Source organism: Hippopotamus amphibius, chromosome 2 (genome assembly GCF_030028045.1).
Source record: "Hippopotamus amphibius kiboko isolate mHipAmp2 chromosome 2, mHipAmp2.hap2, whole genome shotgun sequence".
Classification (NCBI taxonomy): Eukaryota; Metazoa; Chordata; class Mammalia; order Artiodactyla; family Hippopotamidae; genus Hippopotamus; species Hippopotamus amphibius.
Window position 1 is genome coordinate 185432088 of NC_080187.1, and position 21708 is coordinate 185453795.

The 21708-nt window shown below is 47.2% G+C and overlaps 1 protein-coding gene across 1 annotated transcript in view; it reads right to left on the reverse strand.

Moving 5' to 3' along the window:
• The window catches only part of EHD4 (EH domain containing 4), a 73998-nt gene that overhangs the window by 12874 nt on the left and 39416 nt on the right, over positions 1–21708 (reverse strand). Inside the window, exon 4 of the mRNA XM_057721829.1 lies at positions 4792–5204. Coding sequence (XP_057577812.1) covers positions 4792–5204 — 413 coding nt within the window. The remainder of the gene's footprint in view (positions 1–4791; positions 5205–21708) is intronic.

Here is a 21708-nt window from a genome sequence, read left to right on the forward strand (position 1 = left end):
GTGATGACCAAGGGTAAGTCAAATGGCTCTAAATGTCAATTTTTTTTTCTGGGCTAATAACTCAATGAGCAGAAAAAGATGTCCTCCCCTTTAAACGCACATGGATTTATAGTTCACATCTACACTCTGCCACAGTCTCATTAACTGTCTCCAGTGACAAGTGCTTGTATATTCAAGGCCGAGAAGCATGTGCACAGAGTAATACTGGGTATACCCCCCGAGGGCTTGGAGGGCAACCCCCAGCAGTAAAAGTGCTGGATGCCTGAGGTGCTCATGGACAGTAGGAATGGAAACGCCCATGGAATCTGGATACTGGGGAGCCGTGTGGGGCAAGTCAGGCTGGGAAACACGGTTCTGCACTGGGCAACCTCAGGGTTGCCCAGGTTTGATATGACCTGATGGAGATCTGCATCTTGGCAGGCCCAGCTGGAAACCTGAATTAAGCTCTGGGGATCAGCACATTTAAAAAGTGGGTTTATTATGATATAAAAATTTCAGTGCCTAAACTACAGACCCAGAGGATGAGCCCATGGGGTAGTGAGAGGGTGAGGCTTCAAGGTGCAGCTGATCGGCTCCCACTGGAGATTTGTTATTCTTTTCAAATCAAAGCTGGCACCAACAGCACATGTGATTCTGAAGAGCCTTAAAGTGCATGTGAGGGGGCCCACCCAGTCATCTGAGGTCGGCCTTCAAAGAGACAGGTTCCCCTATGTGGACTCAAGTACTGACACATCCCCAGTAGCTTGGGGCTGCAGACTGAGCTATTTTTAAACGCCCTCTGGAGGACTAAGCATCAAAGGGATAGTCACTTGCCATTGTAGAAAGAGTCTTACATAACTTAGCCTGGGTTCATGTGGTGAATTTCAAAATGTCTAACTTCTCCCCAGAAGGAATGGGCGGTGCAGACAGGCCGGAAAGCTGGGCCCTGCACGCTACACGTGACTTAGAGAACACGCTTTGAAGATGAAACTAAATTACACAGAACTATAGTAAACCCCCCAAATCACTGACCTCTCCTTTTCTTTCTCACTTTTAGTTGTTCCTTCCTCAAATGTTGACATTTTTCTCTACTGAATGGTCTCCAAATAGGTGAGAACCTTTCCCATTCTCGGGCAGCGTGTTTATAAAGGGTGGGGTCCTATAGTAAACTTGCCTCGCTTTTTACCTTTGTGCATTGATCCTATAAACCACTATGATTTGGAGTTTGAATCTTATTTCTTTAACTTGGTTATTTTAATTGTAGTTGAATAAAACTAAATTCTTATTTTCTAAACCGTTTTTGGGGGCTTTCCCCAAATAGATTACTCTAAAAAATCATGAAATGAAACTTGGCTGGCATCTTAGATTGTGAACAGTCTTCAAAGAAGGATGTCTATTGATATCATAAGATATAATCTTTGGGGCTAACCAAAAACCCACTCTAAAGGTTTCCTGTTCCTTGAAATAGAGAGTTGGGGAAAAAAATACAAATAAGAAAAGCAGGGAAATCATTAAGTTTCAAGAGGTCTTTAGTAAGAGTGCCATTTTTCATTTTATTAAAATGTCATCTTTATGATACCTTGAGTTTGATTACTGCAGAACCCAGCAGGACATTAACAACGCATTTCTGGCTTTATTTCTGGATGGGGTACAAATTCTATCTAATTATGGTGGTCTATAAATAGACACACTCCACACCCCAACTCAGATCTGTCACCTCCCAGGTAACATCTGAAAACTTATCTTTTGCATGCTTTCAAAATGACAGCTCTATAAACCTCTAAACTTTGTAGGGTTTATGCGGATGGAGAATTTTATAGAATAAACAGAATGGCAAGTTAATGCAGAAAGCGAGGGCATAATAAGGAGTGACAGGTGTCGTCCACTCTGGATTTCAGGTGAATGCTTTCCGGACCAGGGCGTCAGGCCTACCGCAGTTTGAATCTATATTTTGTAACTTCAGGCTGGGAACCCTTGGGGAAGGTATGTCACCTTTCTGAGCTTCAGTTCCCTTGTGTGAGAAATGAAGAGAATGCCCAGCTTTGTGTGCCCATTGACAGGCTCAGACCCTCAGTAAGGACTGGCTTGCAAAAGGAAAATTGGATCAAGACAAATTAAGATTAATATACCAAAAGCAAAGAGGATTGTTATGAAATAGAAACACTGCAAAGAGAAAAACTCAGGTGACTTTGTCCATTTCAGCAACAAGTTCACAGATGGAACATGAAACTACAGATGGTGTATAAAGTGGATGGCACGGGTGAGTGGCCAAGGCCATTGTGCTGAGTTCGGCTTCTTCTCCACCCGAGACTGTTTCCTGCCCCCTTCACAGTGTGACGCCGCCCCAGGAGCACACTGGCACTGAGAAATCCAGGCTGGAAACATCCGCACTTCAAACATTTTCCTTTATGAAAAGGAACAAGCCAGATACTATTCTTAGGAAAGAGAAAAAAGATGAGCTTTTTTCCTAGAAGTAAGCTCAGCAAGTTGACCGCCCCCTGCCCCCGCCCCCGGCCTCTACACAAGGGCTTTCATTATTCCCGGCGTCAGTACACAGCAGCATTCTGTGCCTCTCTAAACCCGGGCCATGCTGGCCCCCTCACAGGGCCCAGTGCTCGAGGATGGCCACAAAGTCCCCTGCACTTGGCACCCCTGGTGAGCTCTCTGCCCTTTATTTGTTTATATGACCAAGTACAGCTGTGCCTTGAGTCACCAGGCCCTCAGCAACGATTGGTAAATTAAAAACATCCATGGGCATTTAAAAATAGTTCAAAAGATCTTGAAATCTGCAAAGGCTATGACATCATTTACCAGCCCTGGTTATAAAATCATGCTGGGTATTATGTACCCTGAAGGTTACGTTCAGCTCTATAGGCTGGAGAAGAGAAACACCGCATGCCAGGAGGTCACTAAACGGGCCAAAGCAGACTTCCTGCCACCAAGCATCAGGCCCAGGAAGAGAAGGGGAGGGAAATCATTTTAGGAGAGCTGCAAATAAGTGGATTTACACGCTTTACAGAACTGGAACAAAAGCGGCTGTAGTTCCAGGAGGGAAGCAGCCTGTACTGAGACGATAAAGAGCAGTGACTCACAGGTACAGGTGACCACAGATTCGCCGGGCCGCACAGGAGGAGGGCATGAGCGTGCCCTGGGCGGGGAGCTGAGTGGAGAGGAGGGATCAGATCCAGGAACCACGGGTGGGGCTGCGCAGCTAGGGGGGCATCTCTTTCGACAGAGGAGGAAAGCTGCCACGTGAGCACGCTGGCAGGAGGGCAGCGATGACGTGTCCTGAGGAGGGGCTGGATGGCTGCGGACCTCCCCGGCAGTCCCCCTCAGTGGAGCCCTCCCCGCCCCCCATCCCACCCAGGCCAGGCCCCCTCCTCAGAGCACAGTGTCCACACCCTAGTCACACACAGCTCCCCAGTCTGTAACGGGGGTGGAGGCGGGGGTCGGCGCCCCCTCCGCCACCAGACCAGGCTGCCCAGCCCTGGCCCAGGGGCACTGGGCAGCTGTTGACTGAAGGAGGCAAAGTGATGGTGCACTCCAGAGGCTGGCCTGCGGGCCCCCAGGCCACAGCACAAGCCACACGTGGTGCAGCAAGAGGAAGCAGCAGGAAACATGGGTTCTTTGCCACCAGAAGATAAAGAAGTGAGCCCACCCCTCACCTCCTGACCAGGGTATCGGTGGATTTGGAGAGGCAGACCCGGGGACTGGTTCTAGCAGAAGGGACAAGGCTGAAGCAGAAGGCTAGACTGAGAGCCAGGAGGGCTGTCTTTTAGTCCTGACTTTGTCACTAACGGATTAGGTGACCCTGGAGAAGTCACTTATCCTACCTTGTGCTTGTAAGATTAGGGAGTCAGGATAGACCTCTGGATCCTAAACCTGGCTGATCATCAGACTCACGTGGGGAGCTACACACACACACACACACACACACACACACACACACACACACACACACACACACGGGGCCTGGGAACTTACATTGCTTAAAGCTCCTGGGTGCTTCTGATGATCGCCAGGACTAGATAAATGCTGGAGGCCCTCGCAGTGTGAGAGGAATATGATTTTGTGAAATGTACAAATAGTTTTTAAAGAACCATTTTTTTCTATACTTTTCCTTAGAGGAGTCACATGCTCTTCTCTCCTCAGATACATGACGAAATCCACTGACTGCTTGAGGCTGGTCAGCAGATCACTGCCCACCCCTGTCAGGCACAGACTCCTGGGGCTGCTGAAAGGCTCAGCCACGAGGTGGGGGAGCGGGAGCCACAGCCCGGATCGGGGACGCGGTGCACAACCCCCCCCACAAACTGGCACACGTGGTGGGCTGGGCTGAGCCAGCTTTCCTTTTGGGGCCCCTCTGCGTCCACATGTGACACAGGGCTCTATGCCTTAGGCACAGGGTGATGAGTGGTGGCATCCTGGCATCCCACGGGTCCCACCAACGCCACCTCTCTTTGGTTCAGTGGGTGGTGTTCCCACCAGCCTAACGTAACAGCAGCATCCAGGTGGTGAGGGCATGCATTCCTCCCTGTGGGCCAGGTGCCACACCAAGCACTCTGCAAACCAGGTCACACGGAACCCTCCCAAGCACCCTGGGATGTGCTCTTATTGGCTCTGTTTTACAGATGAGAAAACAGGTTTGGAAAGGTTGAGCCATTTGCCCATGAGCACAGAGCTAGGAGCCAGAATCTAAAGAGGGCTACTGTTCGTGGGGCACCCTTCCTAACCCGTTCCACATCCTGTCCCCTGAGGCTGCGGGAGTGGCACCTCCCCCGCTGAGGCTGCCACGGAGGGTCTCCAGCTTACCTTGGCCAGCCTGGCTCGCTTGATGAGGTCATTGAGTTTGCGCACCGCTGCCTTTTGGGGAAGGCTCTGGATGTCCCTGAACAGGTCCTGGGCCTCGGCCTCAAAGAGCCGGCGGTTGTCAGTGTTCTGCAGGGGCTGCGCCCAGAAGGAGCCGATGTAGACGCGCAGCACCTCGGGCGTGTTGATGACCTTGCCCAGGGACCACATGAGGGCCCCGTAGACGCGCATCAGCTGCTGCGTGTCCACTTGGTCAGCCTTGTTCAGCACCACGCGGATCTTGTCGTCCTGGCCCCGGAAGGCCTTGATGGCCTCCGAGAACTCGTCCGAGATGTCCAGTTTGTGCGCATCGAAGAGCAGGATGATCCTGTCCACCCGCTCAGCGAACCACTGCAGGACCTGGCAGAAGTCATACCCTGCGAGGAGGGAAGGGCACGTCAGTGCAGCTGGCTGCCACGGGGACACGCTTGCCGGGAGGGCTTGGAACCACCTGGGTCTCCAGCAGCTGCCAAGGAGAGAGCCCCATCTCAAGCTGGAGGTAAGGGAGGTCTCATGAGCTGAGGATCAATTCAAACGGGGCATCAAGTTAACACTGGGGATCCTGGAAGCTCTTCCATGGGAAGAACTAGGGGACGTAGAGGGGCTCGTGGTCTCTTTGATTGGGCAGTGCTTACTTCCATACCTGTAGTTTCATTTAGTTCCCAGGAGTCTCTTGTTTCACCTAGTACTGTCCTTTGGCTCAATGGCAAAACTGATCAGCGGCTCTGTAAAAACACAGGCCATGGGTCAAAAGCTCTTAACTTCTGTCAAGGTCTCACCTTTCTGAAAGAACCAGAGCTGGAGAAAAAAGAAAACCTAGAGGCCACTCAGAGTCCCATGGGGTGTCCAGGAAGTACCACGAAAGAGAAATCGCCTTCTCTTCAAGTTTTTAAGAGTGTTAAGGAGATCAAAGGTTGGCCCGGCCAAAACTGTGACCTATATTTATCATTTGGACTATTTATATCTTAAGTATGTTGTAAATATTTTAAAAATTTCACAGCCATTCCGTGAAATGTTCTCTTGCCAATTTCTTTCCAAAAATGACTAGGCCCATGACAATTCTGTTTAGTTCACTTTGGCCACGTACCAATACCCTCCAAATCATGCAGCTAAATTAACACTCCTCTGAGCTTGTGGTCAAGACTTTCAGGCATTTCTCCAGGGAGGTAAGTCCCATGAAAAGCAAACAAGAGCAGTCTCACAGGTTTATTTTTATTCTCAGTCTGATTAGCTCTGGAATCAGAGCCTCGAAGCAGCTCAGTCAGAATCCAGATGAGATTTTTCCTGACCCTACTTTAGTGCTCTTGTCTCTTTTTTAGATTTTGAAAACTTCCAAACACATATAACAGTCTAGAGAATAACGCGATGAATACTGATATACCCACCTTGTACCTTTAAGGAATTTTGACGCTTGGTCTTATTTGCTTCACACACTTAAAAAAGTTGAAGTCTAGCTTATTTATATAACAAAATACCACACTGCGGTGAGAATGAACTAGATTTTCACTTGTCAACACAGGCATATCTCTCACAAGTTGGTGAGTAAAAAATCAGTTTCAAAAGGACATGTATGGTTTGATAACATTCACTTACTATGTTAAAAAACAAAGCACCACTCAACAGCCTATAGATATATACTACAGCACAGAAACAAGTAAATTACACCAGTTTTGGGATTCTGGTTGACTCTGGGGATGGAGGGAGGGAGGCATCTAAGGTAGATGAGAAAGTGTCTAAAGGAGAATGAGTTATTAGGCAGAAATAAAGGGGGTCCCTGGACTAAAGTTTCCATGAATTGAAGAACAGGTGTAAGGACAGTAGTTGGACAAGCAAACTGGATTCAGGTACATTTAAATCAAGAAAACATTCAGAAATGCGAAGCCCCCTGTGCACCCCTCCCCAAGCCCTATCCTCAACCTCCTCCCCAGAGGAAACCACGGCCCCCGGATGTGGATGCGGGGCTTTATGTTACCACACGTGTGTGTATGCTGCCAGCTCAGGCTTTTCACTTCTCTTTTCTGTGGCATTGTGGCACTCCCTGGTTCCCCGGGGATGAGGAAGGCAAAGGTAGTTCTCGGAATGTGGGTCAGAGTATTTTCACTGCTGTCAGCAGCCAGTTTAGATCAAAAGAAAATCAAAGCCTTACTGAATGGGTCACAGAGTAGTATGTGAAGATTCAGAGTCGAGATTCCACTTGAGTTCTGTCCCTACGAGGCTGAACAAACCTCCTCCTAAGGTAATGTAGGTTCTGTCATTCGAGACGGACTTGTGCACCAGAGAGCCCAGATTCCGGGTAGTAGATCCTCAGCAGATGAAAGATGGTGCTGTTCCCTGGGTGCCAGGAGACATTTTGGACCCACTGAAGACCTTGTTTGTGGATTTATTTTTCCAATAGGGATGACTGACTTCTCTCTGACCTAAAGCCTGCTCACTTGGTAACTGAAGGTTCACAGACAGACTAAAGAAAAGGCTGTGTCCAGAGTGCTCACTGGAGAAGACACGAGCTGTATTTTGCTGAACACCTTCCTGTTGGGTGGGGGTTGGGCGGGCCCCCTCGGGGGCCACAGATGCTAAGGGTGTGGCAGACAGTCTCTTGCCCACTTGTTAGCAGGTTGGGGTACAGGTAGGTGATCTAGAATCACACAATCATCTCCTATCAGAGGATGGTGTTGAATCTTGAGGGAATGATGCAAAGATACAGAGAAAATGAGAATTTATTTATGGCAGAGGTGGCTGAGTTTAGACGGTGATGGTGGCTTCCTAACCTAGTTTTTGAGCCCAGCTCTCTAACCTTCCCATCAATTCTGTGAACAACCTGATTTTCTGAAAAATTCCTTTTCTGCTTAAGTTAGCCACAGTCAGCTTCTTTGGTTGGCTACCAAGGACCATAACTGGTTAATAATCTATCCCCACATTTGAATATCACCCAACTCTACATGCTCTTACAATCAATGCCAAAAGAAACTTGCCCCTCTAACAGCCGTCACCTCCCCTATACACGTGCCCCGTGCAAGTCCAGACACGCCTCTCCTCCAAGGGTCACCTGGGTTGGCCTCGATAACATGTGTTTAAACTTTAACGTAAATTTGGGTTCCTAATAGTTATTTTGAAAAAGACTTCATTCCAATGCTTTAGTGAAATAAGAAGTTACTGGGAACAGAGCAAGATGTAAGTTTACTGTAAGTGAAGCCACTGCTCACCTCTGGAGGAATGGCTGCACGTCTGTATTCTTTTGTTTTAAAGTAATGATGAAAGCGTCATAAGATTAAGTAGTGTAGGTAAGTAGAACTGGTTTGTTTGTCATTAAGCAGGTGTAAAAGGATTGTTTGTTACATATTAGGCAACACAATTAAAGGTGAAAAAATCACCAAGTGTCTCAGAAGAAAGCAAAGAATTATTAAAGCTGGGAGAGGTTGGTCTGCTCAATTTTTTCCCCACATACAGTTGTTGTTGCTATTATTATTATTTTGCCATTTTTAAGTGTGCAGTTCAGTGGCATTAAGTGCATTCACATTGTTCTGCAACCATCACCACCATGCATCTCCAGAGCTCTTTTCATCTTCCTAAACTGAAACTGTACCCACCAAACAATGACTGTCCATCCCTTCCTCCCCCAGCCCCTGGCAACCACTGTTCTATTTTCTGCTTTTATGAATCTGGCTACTCTAAATACATCATACACGTGGAATCATACAACACTTGTCTTTTTGTGACTGGTTTATTTCACTTAACGTAAGGTCTTCAAGTTTCATCCATGTGGTAGCATGCGTCAGAATTTCCTTCCTTTTTAAAGCTGAATAGGTCTGCTTAATTCTTATATCCTCATGATACAAGAAAGGCACCAAATATCTGTCTACCAAAAAGAAAGAAAAGATTTAATTTAGGGACTTCCCTGGTGGCACAGTGGTTAAGAATTCGTCTGCCAGTGAAGGGGACACAGGTTCTAGCCCTGGTCTGGGAAGATCCCACATGCCACAGAGCAACTAAGCCCGTGCGCCACAACTATTAAGCCTGTACTCTAGAGCCCGTGAGCCACAAGTACTGAGCCCGTGTGCCACAACTACTGAAGCCTGCGCGGCTAGAGCCGGCGCTCTGAAACAAGAAAAGCCACCGCAACGAGAAGCCTGTGTACTGCAATTAAGAGCAACCCCCGCTCCCTGCAACTAGAGAAAGCCCACGCGCAGCAACGAAGACCCAATGCAGCCAATAAATAAATAAATAAGAGAGAATCACGTAACTTATGTGAGAAATCAATATGCTTAAAAAAAACCCCACTTCTATGGACTTCCTAGGTGGTGCAGTGGTTAAGAATCCATCTGCCAATGCAGGGGACACAGGTTCGATCCTTGCTCCAGGAAGATCCCACATGCTGCGGAGCAACTAAGCCCATGAGCCATAACTATTGAGCCCATGTGCCACAACTGCTGAAGCCCACACTCCCAGAGACTGTGTTCTGCAACAAGAGAAGCCACTGCAATGAGGAGCCCACAAACCACAATGAAGAGTAGCCCCCACTCGCCACAACTAGAGAAAGCCTGTGTGCAGCAGGGAAGACCCAACACAGCCAATAAATTTACATTAAAAAAAATAAAAAAAAAACCCTACTTCTAAACAAAACAAAAACCAAACGAACAAAAAGATTTAATTTAATGACATGTTATTTAGTTTGCCTGCTGAAGGAAAATGATTCAGAAGGACCTAGGGACCACTGATTCTCAAAGCATGGTCTTGCATCAGAATCAAGTATGGGGCTTGCTAAATTTAGACTCCTAGCCTCTCCCTACAACCATGGAATCAGAAACCCTGGGGCTGGGCTTGGTGACTGGCATTTTATTTTACTTTCTTATTATTAGGGTTTTTTGTTGTTTTTTTGTTTTAGATTGTTTTTAATCTTTATTGGCGTATAATTGCTTTACGGTATTGTGTCAGTTTCTGCTGTACAACAAAGTGAAAGAGCCACATGTATACATATATCCCCACATCCCCTCCCTCTTAAGCCTCCCTTCCAACCTCCCTAACCCACTCCTTTAAGTCTTCACAAAGCATCAAGCTGGTCTCCCTACTATTAGTTTTTAGCATATACATATTTAATTTTATTTTTGGCTAAATGAGAGTTGTTACAAAACCTCTAAAACATATTTATACATTATTCTGGCTTTAGTAAGCATAGGATGGTGAATAAAACTGAAGCTTTCAATGATTCATGGTTTCCACTGACGAGTCATCATTCTGAGTAGCAAAGATTATATTCTAGGCACAGTGAACAGAAATGAATCATGTACTAACTTCAAAATAGTAGAAATATTTACGCATGAAGTTTTTCAGTAAACTTAAGAGCTTGCTTCCTTGTCATCTGACACTTTCATTTCAAAGTACAGAAGAGGGACCTGCATTTTATAAGCTCCTCAGATGACTGTAATGTCCAGTAAAGTTTGAGAATCACTGCCTTAGACTGAAGACCAAGGCATGGGATGGCAAAGATGAGTCTATGTTATTGGTGGTCAGTAAAACAAAACACACTTAGTTTCTTTTTATTCTAAAAAGTTACCAACAGATGGTTAGATGGTGCAGCACAGAATTGAGGAAACACAGAATTTAAATTTGCTTATTTGAAGATGGATCTTAAAATACATGAAAGCTACCCTATCTTTGCTCATGCTGGGCCTAGGTCCTGGCAAGCCCTTCTCCTCTGGCTCAGGACCTAGAAATCTAGCCCCAGTCCTCATCAGTCTTCAAAACACCTGGGGGCAGCTTGATTAAGTGACGTGACTTAACTTCTATAAGCTCCAATTTTCTCATCTGTGAAACCGGGCTGTTGAATGGCTGCATAAGCAAATGCTTTCAATGTGCTCAGCACAGTGCTGAGACTTAGTAAACGTTCAATACATATAAACTTTCATTATTCATTCTGCCCCCCTCTCCCACCCTAGGTGGACTCAGTTGCTCCCTCTTCGGAGCTTCCAGAGCCCTCTGCTTATTCTCCTACCAAATGCCTTTACACAGTGGATTATAACCTGATGGGTGCACAGGGCTCTCTCACGAGACCATAGATTCTTTACCTGTAGGGACCACATCTTCCTCACCAGACAGTGGTTATCAGCGTAGGCTTTGGACTCAGGCTGCCTGGGATCTAACCCTACCTCCTTCACGTACTGATTCTGTGACCTTGGGTATGTTACTCCACCTCTCCGTGCCTCATTTCCTCATCTGTAAAGGGGGGCTAAAAACAGTATCCATAATATATGTGAAGCATTTAGAATCATCTTGGCACCTAGAAAGTTCTCCAAGATGTTACCTACTGCTTGTTTAAGAAATCCTCATATCCAGTCCGCACTGCGTGGCGGGGGCACAGTAAATATTTGTCGAAGGCTGCCTGGCTGGCATGGCGTACCGTCTGCAGTCATTGAGGAAACAAAATGAATTTGGGTAAAGGTGAGAATGCAGTGATGCTTGAGCCAAGCGAGAGGATCAGTGCTCAGAAAATAGCTAATAGAATATACCTGCTGAGCAGAGACCACTCGTTTTACGAATAGAGTGAGCGGTTTTACGAACAGAGCTAGCGGCGTTCCTTTCCTTGCTTGTGAAACAGAGGGAGTTCTACCAGTTGGTCTTAAAGACCCTGGGTTATTCCTAAAACAGAGTGATGTTTCCAACCACAGGATCCCCCCTGGCTGAGGAAAGTCCTGTGCACTCCCGTGCTGGCTGGGACAGCTCAGGGCAAACACTCTCCTTCAGCAGGAGGAGAGCAATGAACTGCCCCAGGGGTCCTGTTACAGAGGGCGGTCAGGGCCCGGTCATGGCCAGAGTCTTAAGACCAGTGGCCCTCAGCCTGAATGTGCCCTCGGCTGCTGTTCTGCTTGGCCGACACGGTGTCCTTACATTCTGAGCTGCTTTTGGTCTGGACAGCATTGTCCACCTGGTGCCTGCTTCTGAGCAGAAACACTACAGCTCTGACTCAGCCTTAGAGACCCAGCTATGCCCCCCAGCCCTCCTGGCCTCCTGTGGGGCGCTCCTAGCCCCCCAGAGAACTGTACCACATTAGCTCACAGGTGCCTCACAACGGGGCAGGGAATGTTGGAGGGCGGGGCCCCTTCCTACCCTGCTTCTACAGCACCAGAAGAGTGCTCGCCAAGACAGTCCTCAGCAGTGCTTCCTGAAGGACTCAGTGTTTTCTGTGGGAAAATGTGCAAAATTCCCTGCCTTTGTTTTTTTTTTTTTTTTTTGGTTGCGCCTCACGACTTGCATGATCTTAGTTCCCCGACCAGGGATCAAATCTGCGCCCTCGGAAGTGAAAGTGCGAAGTCCTAACCACTGGAGTGCCAGGGAAGTCTCCTAAGCTTCCCTGCTTGAAACAATCTTTTCCAACACATCTCTCTGGAAATCGAAAGTAAACTAAACATCTTGGAATTTAACAAGATATTTCAAATACTAAAAAAGTGTTTAATGGATTAATTAATTATCAAGTGCCTAAGATGTGCTTGGAACTATTGCTGAGGGACATACTGCTATAAAAACGAGGCTGCTAGCTTTACCCAGAATAGCCCCAAACTGGAAATGATCCAAATGTCCTCCGACAGGTGAATAGATAAACTGTGGTGCATCCGTGCAGTGGAATATTACTCAGCGATAAGTGGAGTGAGTTACTGACACACATAAGCACACGGGTGAATCTCAGAAGCATGCGGAGCTGGAGAAGCCAGGCATAAAAGAGCACATACTGTACGGGTCCATTTATATTAAATTCTAGAACAGGCAAAGCTAAGCTACGGTGACAGAGAGCAGATCAGCGGTTGCCTGTGGCTGAGGATGCGGCTGGGACTCCAAAGCGGCACAAATGAAGAAGGAACTTCTCAGGGTGATGGAAAATTTCTATTTCTTGAAGATGATGGTGGTTACACAAGAAACATGAGTACATGAGTAAATCTGCAAATTTGTCAAAACTCAACAAGCTGTACAATTAAAGTAAGTGCATTATAATGTACTATATACTTCAATAAAACTAACTTAAAAAGTAAAAATAAATGAAAGAAAGACAAAAGGAAGAAAGGATGGACAGAGGCTGGAAAGAAGAAAAAAAGAAAAGGAGAAAGAAAGAGAGAAGGAAAGAAAGGAAAAAATCCAAGGCTGCTAAACTTGTTTGAAGATATACATCTCCACAAACTGCTGAGTGGACCAGGAAGTTGAAATCTGTTCATCAAGGGAACTACGCTACAAATCTGGCCATGTATGGAGTTGGATTTAGCTACAGTTGAAACAGTCTTAACCACAGAGGTTAATGTAAAATTTGGCTTGTCCCCTGAAACTTTGAGAGTTGCGTCATTTCACAGAGTCTTGCCTTGTGGCCAAGGTGATTAAAGAGCCTTTCATGGTGACAGGTCAGGGATGAGAGTGCTGAGTTTATGAGAATCGGTTCCAGCCAGGCAGAATGTCACACGGCCCAGGGCACACACAGAGGTGGGTGTGTGCGTGCACACAGCTGAGCGTGCATGTGGGTGTACTGTGTGTGCGTGCGTGTATGAATGTGCATGGAGGGCACAGGAGTCCACACAATAACAGAACTGTCCCCATGGTGCTCGACATACTTTAAACATTTATCAGTCAATTATAGACATTTCAATTCTATAAGACCTCCCAACAGAACTTTTTTTTTTTTTTTTTTACCCCCAAACAACAATCAGCCTTGTTTACTGGTACTACGCTGGAGTAGTACATCACATTTTCGAACACGTTTTCTGTCACAACACTAGTGTCATCAAATTCAAATGGTTTGTATTTTGAATTTTTTGAAGTCAGGGACTGTATTTTCTAATTCCTACAGAAGTCTTTCTTTGTAATTTTGAGTACATCATGTTAGAGATATAGGCTGACACTAAATAACTGAAAATCCTTTAGATTTTAATATCAACATAATCTTCCCTGTTGAGATCACGAGTCGTTCCCCAGTACGTAGTCTTTCTTTTATTCCCCAAAAGGTTACGCATACGCTTGAGCTTTTGCAAGGCTCCAGGTGATCTTCAGGGGCCAACTCGGGACTTACACAGCAGCAGCAGATAAGGACAATTGCAAAGGCCTGCAGAACGCCAGCTGTGCCCACCACCCATGGAAGGCGCAGAAACAGGATCACTCCAAAAATAGTTTGTAGACATGGGAGGTAGACACCCAGGAAGGTACCCATTTGGGGGGTCTTGGCGGGCTTCTTTTTCCCTTCAGTGATGTTCTCTGCCTCTTCATGTTCCTTTTCTCCTTGTGTCAGGTTAGTGTAATTGGCCAAACGGCTGAGGAGAGACGATACCTTTGGTCTGGTGTCCATTTCTTCCTCAAAGAGTGCCAAATTTTTATCAAAATATTCATCTCCTTCTTCAAAATTGGAATTATTAAGATAAGCATTTTGCGCTTTCTTATGTCCATCATCTAACAGCTGGCTGTGTTCCCCTGTGATGGAGTTCTGACTCGGGTCGGATTCATCTGAATGCTGAATCCGGGCTTTTACTTCTGCTAAGCTGCGCTCCCCGTCTCGGGAGACCGAAGCTGCTGCCCCTCCTCTGTATCCTCTACCTTAGTCACGATGAAGGGCGGCACTGTAACCAGGAACCGGTGCTCTTCCTGTACTTAAGCTTCCTTCCAGTCTACTTTCCCTGCCAATCTCTTCCTTGCTGTGCCCCTTTCCCCCAGTGGAACTTTAAACAGCCTGGAACAAAATGGATGTGATCAGGCCAATTGCTTAAAAATACTCTTTCTGTCTTTGCAAAAGGACCCCAAAGCTATATAGCTTTGGCAGCTGGGAAAGAGACTTTGTTCTGTGGAAGATCCCAGCTTGGCATTCCTGGCTCCACATTCTGGGAACAACGCGGGAGACAGGAAGGAAGGGGCCCCTTCCACCCAATCAGGGGCTTCCGCACAGTCCTGTGGAGACCGTGGTCTCCATCCCTGCTGAAAAGACCCACCAGGAAATGGCATCTGAGGTTAGAACAGTGGCCCCCGGCTCAGGTAAACACAGGGTGGGGACCCTGAGGAAGCAAATTTGGCAGACTATTTTTAATAGGACGCCAGAAAACAAATGCTTCAGCTTCTTCCCAAAGTCAAGTTTCCTATTACGTGAGTTTTAACAAGATGTGTCAATAAAAGGATGCGAGATAATGGAGGACACTCAGACCGAGGCCAGGGTCTCCCTGCCCTTGCCCCTAATGCCCTTCTTGGGGTGGCAAGGCCACTTGCCCAGCCGGCCACGGCCCAGGATTCTGCTCAGACCTGTCCTCCTCTTTGGCAGGGCCCTGGCCTGCCCCTCCCAGAGCTAGCAGCTCCACTCCACGCAGGGCATTCTTACCCCTTCCCCAGCACCTAGAGCGCTGGGTTGTTTGTGTAACACCGGCCCCTCTCCTCAAGCTCCCCGAGGTGTCCCGTCCATCTCCGTGTCCCTCTGGCACCTAGTCGATTGTCCAGACAGGCACTGAGAGAGTGCTGGCAGCCCTCAGCTGCCTTCCTGTCCCTGGGCTCCATCCTCTGCGATCCAGCCCTCAAATGACCCCCACCCCTTCTCAGAACTCAGATGATCTCCCCAACTGTGAGTCCCTGATTACTTCTAGAATAAATGTCTACAGAGTCTTCGTGACTAGCCCCAGCTTACCTCTCTAGCTTTCTCTCACAGTTCTTACACTAAACCACCCTCCTTACCCCAGAAACCACAACTAGGCTCTTTGCTGCTCCTCCAAAGCATCCTGCAGTTCCCTGCCTCTGCACCTTTGCCCAGACTTTTTCTGCTGCCTGGAATGCCTTCCCTTTTTTCCATCTCCAACTACCCATCCCTCTGGCGCACTTCCCCAGGAGGCCTTCCGCACCAGAGTGGAGCTGGACCTCCCTGCCTCCTGAGAGGGTCTGTTCCCTGCCACAGCCTGTCCTCTAGATGCGGCTGTCATCATGATGTCTGGAACCCAAAAGCCCATCACAGAACATTTTATCTAAGTCAGCTTCCCTGTGATATATTCTTCCAGCACCAGTGATTTTTCTTTCATAGTACTTATTCTCTATAATGATACATTTACTTGGTGATTATATGACAGAAATTCTGAGGGCAAACTCCACCCCTCATTCCGTTCACCACCATACACCCAGGATCTACCCCGAACATAGTAGGTGCTCAATAAATTTGATTTATTCCTCAAAAAATTAAAAATAAAACTACCGTATGATCCAGCAATCCTACTCCTGGGTATTTATCCAAAAGAATTTAAATCAGGATCTTGAAGAGATATCAGCACTCCCATGTTCACTGCAGCACCGTCCACGGTAGCCGAGAGGTGGGAACAATCTAAACGTCCACTGGCAGATGAATGAATAAAGAAAATGTGGTGTCTACACACACTGGGGTGTTATTCAGGCTTAAAGAAGGAAATTCTGCAATATGTGACAACACGGGTGAACCTTGAGGACATTCTACTAAGTGAAATAAGCCAGTCACAGAAGGACAAATACTGCATGATTCCACTTACATGAGGCATCTAAAATAGTCAGCCTGATAGAATCATAGTGTGGAATGGTGATCGCCAGGGGCTGGGGCGGGGGATGGGGAGCTGCTAAGCCATGGGCACGCAGCTTCAGCTACCTAAGATGAGTAAGTTCTAAAGATCCACGGTGCAACACAGAACCTATAGTTAACAATACTGTATTGTACACTCAGAAATTGAAGAGAGACCATATAAGTGTTCTAATAAAGTAAAATAAAATAAATTTGGCTTAATGAAGTGAATCAACTTAAATAAGAAGTGTAACCAATTCTTAGCAAGTCAGATGTTTAGTTGCTTAAATAGTGCTGTGAGTTTCTTTAAAAAAAAGGGCTATTACTAATTATAGGGAGTACAAATCATCTCAAAATAAACATCAGATATCTGGGGTCACTCAAGTATTAAATATATATTTTCAAAAATAGTCACTTCAGTTAACAATAACAGCTGCTTCAATTAAACATGTGCAAGGAGTCCTTGCATTGTTTCCAGGCTGAGTTTACTTTGCAACTGGAAAAGGCTGTTCCTGAAAATGTTACTGGGGTTGGATGCAGAATGACTGCTAAAAATAAGGAATTGCAGCAAACACTTACTGAGCTCTCGCAACATTCCTGCACTCCCCAGAGAGCTTTACATCAACATACTCCCCTGTAATCCTCATAATAACCCCGCGAAGCAGGTACTATTATTACCCCCCCATTTACAGGTGAGGATACAGAGATTCATAGAGGTTAAATAACTTACTCAAGATTACACAGCGATTTCTCAGGGGAGCCAGGATTCAAACCCAGGGATGCTGATTCCAGAGCTTGAAATTTTATCCATGGTACTGTGTGTCCACCAGGATGGTGGCATTAGAGGTGATTTTTATTTTCTTCTTTTTGGTCTTTTAAAAAGTAGTTTTTGGGCTTCCTAGGTGGCACAGTGGTTAGGAATCCACCTGCCAAATGCAGGGGACATGGGTCCAATCCCTGCTCCAGGAAGATCCCCCATGCCACGGAGCAACAAAGCCCATGTGCCACAACTATTGAGCCCGTGTGCTGCAACTACTGAGGCCCATGCGCCTAGAGCCCATGCTTTGCAACAAGAAAAGCCACAGCAATGAGGAGCCCGTGCACCACAATGAAGAGCGGCCCCTGCTCACTGCAACTAGAGAAAGCCTGTGTGCAGCAACGAAGACCCAACACAGCCAATAAATAAAATAAATTTATAAAAAGAAAGTCGTTTTTAAGTGTTTTACAATGAACATGTATTATTCTTGTAATAAAAACATGGAAAAAAATCATTGGTCCATACATGAGTGGCCTAGCAATATCATTGAGGAGAGTGTTCCCTTTCTTCTATACGGGTGCTTACAACTAGGGTCTGGATTTCTAGCGCTTTCTAGCTTATTGTCATCTCAAGAAACGCTGAGGGTGAGGGGGTGTCTGCTACCCAGCCCCCTGTGGGCAGAGCAGCGGGACGGCACTGGCGCGAAGTGAGTACAGACGCTGGTCCTGCTGTGCAGCCCGCCTCCCCTCTCCTCACCAGCCGGCTTCCTCCTCCTCCAGCTGACCAGACGCACAGCTGGGGCGGGAGGGGTGGGGGTCCAGGCTCCTACTGGGTGTGGGGGGAGCTGATGCTAAACCCCCTCTGGGATTCAACAAGACTCTCAGAGCGGACGAACACGTGGCCTCCACATCTGCACAGCAGTCACCTTTTTGTGGCGCTTCAGTGTGTGTTCCCCTCAAAGCTTTCTGATGGTAACGGTTGCCTCCTGGAGAATGTAATTGGCTACAAGACCATCCCTGCAGTTCCAGAACTCCCTGCCTCCTTGTGTCTGGCCTGAGGTCGGTCTGGCCACCGAACACACCACAGTTTAAATTAAACCAAGGACCGAGTCTGCCTGGGGATGGGCTTGGTGTTGATTCCCCTCTAGCTCCTCTCCCCACTCCTCTCCCTTTGGAATTTAGCCCAAGACCTTGTGAATTAATGTTCCTGTGCCTGTTTCCTCCTAAAATAAACAAGCCAGCCCCACAGCCTGTCTCTCCTTCCTCTGGGGGATGTTGTGACGATAACAATGGGCAGATGGTGCCACATGACCCCGAAGACCCCACACCTCATGGACAGATGCGGAACTGAGAAAGGTGCTACCTGAACATTTAGCACCGTGAACACGGCTGCTTCTGGTCACGTGACCAAGTCAAAGAGAAAATTGGGTTTCATACTTCATTTCCCATTTCAGGTTAGAAATTAGGTTAAGAAGCAGGTCTGAGCCCTAGAAAAAGACAGCAACATTACATAGCATTTGAGGCTCTTTGCTGGGGAGAGGAGTTGGTGAAAATCTACTAAGAAAACCGTACATGTCCAGGAGCTTTGTTCAGCCACTTCACTCTGCCTGGCCTCAGTTTTTACATCTATCAGATGGGTCAGATGATCAGTATGGATTCCTTCAAATCTTAAAGATATACATGGTGGTTCTGAATATTAAGCTTTCCTGAAATAAAAAGTCAAATTCTCAGGAAAATCAATTTAGTGCCTATAATAGTAGATACCATCAAGTTCCAGTACCAGCATAAGAATGTAAAACCATCTGGATGGTTACAGGAATACTCAATGACTAACTCTAGGGGTAAGATTAACTTGTTTCATTTTATTATATTTGTTCCACTGGACTCATGTGCTATGACATTTTGGGCTGATTTGTAGGTCCTTGAATGTTTCCATAGGGGCAGTTAGTTACCCTGCAAGATTAATTTCCTTGTCATCTAATTCCAAACACCTCTACTCTGAAAGAAATTACCAGAGGGAAAGTCACAGAATTTGAGGCTTTCAAGGATGCTGAAGAAGTCATCAGTTCAACCTTCTAATACTATAATTAACAGACTCCGGGAATCAAGTGTCACGCACACGGAAATTGCCCCTTCCTCATTTTCAAGTGGCTTTGTGCACCTCAGGTAAGAAGGTCTCATACAACGTGTCTATAAATCAGGCAGAGGCAGTTTGTACTTGTATTGGATTTTCTTGAGGCAAAACGCCAATGGTATATAGACTCTACCCAAGGGTGAGGAGGCCAAATATTTACAAACAAGGCTTCAGCTGTGGCAGTGCATCTTGTCATTTGCGGTTCAGAAGGGCAAAGAGACAATGTTTCCTCAAGTCATAATTTTCCACAGAGAAATGTTAAACCCAGCGGGTGACAACTTTGGATCAACAAACGACTTGCAAGTGACCTCTGACGCCGACCCCCTGCCCTTCCCTGTTCCTCCTTTCAAACACTCCCAGCGTTGAGTGAGTGTTCTGTGAGTGTTTGGACAACAGCCAGTTGTGAAGACCAGCTCCTGCAACTAAATTATCGGCTAACCCACTCCGGAAGCCAAACCATTACTCAGAGATAGTCATCTCTAGGTTTATATCACAGATAGAAAGACAGATCAAGTCAGTGGGGACTATGTGAGTCCATATTGGGGTTTATATTTTTAAAAAAGACTGACTTATTTTATTAAATAAAAGTCCATGTAGTTACCCACAGTATTCAAGGTGGTCAAGTATCTCTGGAAAGGAACTGCTTTGAAAAGATGTGTAAATATGAAAAGATGCTCAACCACAAGAATAACGAAAAATGAAATTAGAATTATAATGAGATGCCATTCACTGATCAGACAATGCAAAGATAAAGCAAAGATGAAAAAAAAATTCAGCAATGCCCCAAATTGGGGAGGATGTGTGGAAACAGGCACTTCCGTGCTGTTGGCGGGGATATAAACAGCCACATCTTCTAGAGAGGGCATTTTGGCATCAGTTAACACAGTAAAAAGACCACAGTTCCTTTTGATTCAGCAATACCACTGGTAGGAGTGTATCTTATAGTTACATGACTGTGCAAACTGTATATATAATACTTGCACTGTACGTGCAAAACTGTCTGTATTCTGTGGCACTGTTTGTAACAGTGAAGGATTAGAAACAGCCTGAATGTCATCCATCCAAAGGCCACCGGCTATTAATTCTGGCACAGCTGTATGATGGAGTATGAAGGAGGCAGCTCTCAAGTCCCGACAAGGATACACTCCAAGATTTACAAAGTGGAAAAATCTTCATGCAGAGCAGTGAGCAGAGGACCTTCTCGCTCAGGAAGCCCGAGAAGCTGCTGCCAGGTTCTGCTCTAGGAGAGGAACTGGGAATGTGGTGGGATAGATGTGCTTCACCATTTAACTTTTGGCAACGTGTCCATCCCAACATGTACACGCATCCACACAAAATGGTGGTACTTCTGAAGAGTACGTCAGACAGGCGAAGCACTGAATAAAATCTACGCGCTTCCCTGAGGCCAACAGCTCCCACCAGCAGCCCTTCCCGACCTCACTGCTCACCACCTCCCAGCCACTCCCCCAGCTTCCAGCCTTCCCTGACCCACCGGCTCCCTCTGGCCTTCGCCTGCCGTGCCCCTCCCCCAACCCTCTGCCAGGGTCGCCCCTCCATTGTGTAGCTCTGAGCCCAGATGCCACCTCCTCAGAGAGACCTCCCCTCGCTACCCATCTAAAGTAGGATCACCCCTGCTGCGGGACTCTGCAACTGTTTCCTTCAGGTCTTCGTGTCAACTTCATTTCTTCTGCATTTTAGCTCACCCACCTGTCCCAAGCCCGCTCGGTCCCGTATGCTCCAGGGAGGCAGCCACAGGGTCTATGCTGGTGCTGTTGACACTAAAGCGCCTGGAGCCTAACACGTGGTATGTGCGAGAGCAACGGGCCAGGAGGACCTAGTACGGAGGCCTCGTCCCCTTCCCACGGTTCCCTGAATGAGAACGCAGGGCAGCGTGTACTACCAAAGACTACTACCAAAAGCCACTAAAGCAAAAAAAGCCGGGAGGTTTGGTGTTTGCAGGGGAACAGCGTCATTGATGTGGAAATGTGCCACAGGGCTGTCTTCTCAGTGCGTGAGCGTGTGTGTGTGTCTGAGACAGACAGACAGACAGACAGACAGACGGGCAGGGATGGTTCCCTGGTTTATGTCGTCGCCTCTCGCGGTTAACAGCCCGTCGGAGGGTTGACTGGGCTCGGCTGAGCTGGTCCCGGTTGGGGTCTGCCGCGAGGTGACAGGTCTGGCAGCCGGCGCTGGGACGTCTGGAGGCTCCACTGCGCTGCTCGTCCGCAGCTCTGCTCCTGCCTCAGCTGGGCCAGTCGGAGGCTGCCTGAGCCTCCTGGCCGCCCCCCGTGACTAGCCTGGGCTTCCCTCACAGTCTGGCGGTCTCAGAGCAGCCGGACGTTTTGGGTAGTGCTTGGCTTCCTGAGGACACACATGCCAAGGGCTCCAGGTGGAACCTTCAGGGCTTCGTATGACTGAGCCTTGGGAAGGCACACAGCATCCCTTCTGCTGAATTCTCCTGAAAACGTGAGCCAGAGGC